This window comes from Nicotiana tabacum, chromosome 22 (assembly GCF_000715075.1).
Source record: "Nicotiana tabacum cultivar K326 chromosome 22, ASM71507v2, whole genome shotgun sequence".
In the NCBI taxonomy this organism is placed as follows: Eukaryota; Viridiplantae; Streptophyta; class Magnoliopsida; order Solanales; family Solanaceae; genus Nicotiana; species Nicotiana tabacum.
In genome coordinates, this window is record NC_134101.1 from 13,329,863 (window position 1) to 13,333,978 (window position 4,116).

Sequence of the window (4,116 nt, forward strand, 5' to 3'; positions counted from 1 at the left end):
TTACTAGCATGTTTGGCCAAACTTATCTAAAGCCAAAAACACTTTATTTTTTTTAAAAAAAATATTTTTCTTTTTCAAAATTAAAGTGTTTGGCAAGCTTTTAGAAGAAAAAAAAGTATTTTTGAGGAGAAACAGAAATAATTTTGAAGAAGCAGAAAAAAAAAGTTTATATCGAAAAGTAACAATTTTCAAAATAAGCTGATTTTTGCAATTTAGCCAAACGGGCTATCAATATCCATAAATTTGTTTCCAAATTGGTATGTCATAACCATTTCAACCAATCAACAGGGTCAAGACCCGATCCATATATTATCACTCCCTAAACCGACCCAATTGTGTTATCATCATCTTTCTCCTTCTCCCATTCACATCCTTTTCCTTTTCAGAATAAGTTTTGCAGTTTTGCTCAAATTTCTGAAGGGAATATTCTGAAATTTTCTTCTCATTTAGGTTAAAGATTTAAACTTTTCCTATTTTGGTGCTCGGATTTCAACTTCTTTTTGCAACCTTTTGTATGAAGCAAAATTGTGGGTCTCAAATAAAGTGGGATCTTGATTGATTTTAGATCCTACATTATCCAAAGAAGTGATCTTTTTGGGGTATATTGATTGTGTGTAATGAGATATTGAGCTAAAAAAGGAAAAAAATACAACCTTGAGATTTGAATAGTTATTTTATGGGCAGAGAATTGTAGGGGGGCGGGGGGATTGGTCATAAAGAATAATGGGGTTAAAAGGGACAGCTTTAGGGGAGAGTCGTGTAGAGAAACTGAAGAATTGTATAGTATATAGGTCTAGAATGAAGCTATGGATTATAAGGGTAACTACATCTGTGCTGTTGTGGATTTGTTTGGTTCAATTGACTATATTGGGAGAGACTTGGGGTCCTAGGGTTTTAAAAGGCTGGCCCTCTTGTTTTTCTCACGAATCCACTTCACTACTCGTCGTTAAATCGTCCCCTGCGGTCCCTGCTAGAGTTCTTCCACCAAAGAGTGAGTATCCTTTTGACTCTGTGTGTGTGTTTTCATGTCCATGTACTCAGCATTGTAGACTTGTTTCCCCCTTGCGTTCCAATAAGGCTAGAGGCCGAAGGCAGTTTCTTTTGTTCAAATAGTGTATTTGTGTTAAGATATTCATTAAGTATGTGTAAAATTTAATTTAGAATCCTTTTATTAGCACTTGAAGTCATTGTTTTAAAATCCAGAACCTATAAAGTTGAAATCTTGGCTTCGCCTTTGCATTCAATAACTAAGAGATCATGTTGCATATTGTGTCATAGAGATAGTCATCTTAATTGGGAAGTGGAATTATTAATGAGTATAGCTTAATGCCATTTATGCATATTTAGTTGGAGGACTTATTATAGAAGGAATTTTACCTATTTTCAGGTTATTCTAACTATAATTGGTATACTTTTAAAGTATGTTGATCCATTTTTTGAGTTTTTGGCTTGGGAATATTATTGAAATCCCATACTACATCGTCCTATTCAGGTTAATCAAACTTTCTGGTTACCGTAATTTAAGAACAAAATTGTTTTGCAAGTCTTTCAGCGGTTATATGTTTCCTGACCGTTAGTATTGGAAGTTCCAGGGGCTGAATTTAGAGCTCATAACTTCACATCTGAACGATTTGTCAGACTGATGAATGTTATGATTATTTGTGAATCTCAGGGGTTTACAGGAATAATGGTTACCTCATGGTTTCATGCAATGGTGGGCTTAATCAAATGCGGTCAGCGGTTAGTAGTTTGTTTTAGATCAATCAGTTCACTACCACATACAAATGTAATTAATTTGGATGACCAAAATTTTGACTCGTATGGATGATTTTGTTACTTGTTTTTTTCCCTTTGTTCTTTGTCTATTCTTGTTGCAGATATGTGATATGGTTGCTATAGCAAGATATTTGAATGTGACTCTTATTGTTCCTGAGCTGGATAAAACCTCCTTTTGGGCTGATCCGAGGTATGTCCACTCAATTGTCGTGATTTTTATCTTTCAAATTACTGAATTCTTATTTAGAAAGAAAACATGATTTTTATTAACAGCATTTTTTATTTGCAGTGAATTTCAAGACATATTTGATGTTGATCATTTCATAACGTCCGTGAGAGATGAAGTTCGAATATTGAAGGAGCTACCTCCAAGACTGAAGAAGAGAGTAGAGTTAGGAACGATTCATACCATGGCTCCTATTAGTTGGTCCGACATTTCCTACTACCATAATCAGGTTTGTGGTTTATTGCTAAATAAATGGTATTTTGTTATTGTTGTTAACTCTCGCATTTTTTTTCCAGAGTAATGATGGTCATTTTCTGAATACAGATTCTTCCCTTAATTCGGAAGCATAAAGTAGTTCATTTGAACAGGACTGATGCTCGGCTTGCCAATAATGGGCAACCTATGGAAATTCAAAAGCTAAGATGCCGAGTTAACTTTGGTGCTTTGAAATTCACCCCTCAAATAGAAGAGTTGGGTAGAAAGGTTATCAGACTACTCAGAGAAGAGGGTCCTTTTATGGTTCTGCACCTGAGATACGAAATGGATATGTTAGCTTTCTCTGGCTGTACTCAGGGATGCAACAAGGAGGAGGTTGAAGAGTTGACAAGAATGAGGTGAAGTTAAATCCTTGTATTCATTGGTGGCTTTAAACATCCTTAGTTCTCTGGCTTATTAACGTCGTATTTATTTTCTGCAGATATGCTTATCCATGGTGGAAAGAGAAAGTTATAAATTCAGATTTGAAAAGAAGAGATGGTCTATGTCCTTTGACACCTGAGGAAACTGCTCTTACTTTAAGAGCATTGGACATCGATCCTAGTATTCAAGTCTACATCGCTGCTGGGGAAATTTATGGTGGAGAAAGGAGAATGGCTAATCTTGCAGCAGCTTACCCAAATTTGGTAAGTTAGTAGGTTCTAGTTGCTTTTTACGATTCTGAATATGATGACTGAATTTGCAGACTCATTATTTTGCACGGACTTTGTTTTCTAACAGGTAAGGAAGGAGACACTTCTAGAGCCTTCTGAGCTGAGGTTCTTTCAAAATCACTCCTCCCAGATGGCAGCATTAGATTATCTCGTTTCTCTGGAGAGTGATATTTTTGTTCCTACTTATGATGGAAACATGGCTAAAGTTGTCGAAGGACATCGCAGGTATTCTTTTTTAATAGATCATAGTAGTTGCATAATAAAAGGGCGACTTCATATTCCAATATTTATTAGGGATGCACATTACACATGGGGTTTAGTTGGTTTGCTGGTTTTTGTACAATCTTGATTTTTTCTTAATGTCCTCTATTCTATGTAGATATCTTGGATACAAGAAAACTATCTTGTTACACAGAAGACTTCTGGTGGATTTAATAGACCAACATAACGGTGGATCATTAACATGGGATGAGTTTTCTACCGCTGTTAAGGAAGCTCATGTTGAACGTATGGGCAACCCTATACAGAGATTAGTCATTCAAGACAGACCTAAAGAGGAGGATTACTTTTACTCCAACCCGTGCGAGTGCTTAGAATCATCTTATGAGGATGAGACGTTAAGCAACATTTAAATCATGGTTGGTGGTAACATTCGGGTTAGGAAAAGATACTTCTGTGCACTTCTATGACATATTTGGAGGAAATACCTATACAACACTCGAAAAATTTGAGCTCGATTTTGCTTCTTAGGGGGGTGTTGAAGTAAAGGAGGTGTTGCACTCCAAATCCTGAGAAGAACTCGGAAGCATTTGAAAGGGTTATATATAAATGTTTTTCCCCAGAAACCAAATAATCGAATACATGTATAGAAACTGTCCTTGCATTGCAGGGATATACATTGTCAATGGCAGTATACACAGAGGGGGTAGTACAACATAGATTTGTTTTGCAGGAACTTTTGGATTTCCTCAAATTTGAAGTTCCATTTAGGCTCCTCCATTCTTTTTTCTTAAATCTCGTGTGCTATATTTGCTTCTCCATTTTTTTTTTGTTCTTTTACGTTTACCCCTTTATATATTTTTTTTTGCAAACATTTTTCTATACGTGCTGTTCTCAACAAGATCGACTCTTAAGGAGTTTGTGATAGTAATTTATTTGCTCCAATATACATAATCACATTCATTT

General features: G+C 35.7%; 1 protein-coding gene across 1 annotated transcript; it reads left to right on the forward strand.

Annotated features, from left to right (window-relative positions):
• The first annotated feature begins 275 nt into the window (after positions 1-275).
• Positions 276-4,116, forward strand: LOC107796158 (rhamnogalacturonan I rhamnosyltransferase 1). Its single transcript, XM_016618900.2, has 8 exons — positions 276-991; positions 1,673-1,740; positions 1,878-1,966; positions 2,066-2,231; positions 2,327-2,616; positions 2,700-2,904; positions 2,999-3,156; positions 3,311-4,116. Exons 1-8 carry the CDS (start codon positions 724-726, stop codon positions 3,561-3,563), a joined length of 1,497 nt encoding a protein of 498 aa, XP_016474386.1. The 5' UTR covers positions 276-723; the 3' UTR covers positions 3,564-4,116.

Coding starts and splice junctions, on each gene's coding strand:
- LOC107796158 (XM_016618900.2), top strand. CDS start 724: ATGGGGTTAAAAGGGACAGCTTTAGGGGAGAGTCGTGTAGAGAAACTG. Junction 1,741..1,877: donor TTAATCAAATGCGGTCAGCG/GTTAGTAGTTTG, acceptor TTCTTGTTGCAG/ATATGTGATATGGTTGCTAT. Junction 2,905..2,998: donor CAGCAGCTTACCCAAATTTG/GTAAGTTAGTAG, acceptor GTTTTCTAACAG/GTAAGGAAGGAGACACTTCT.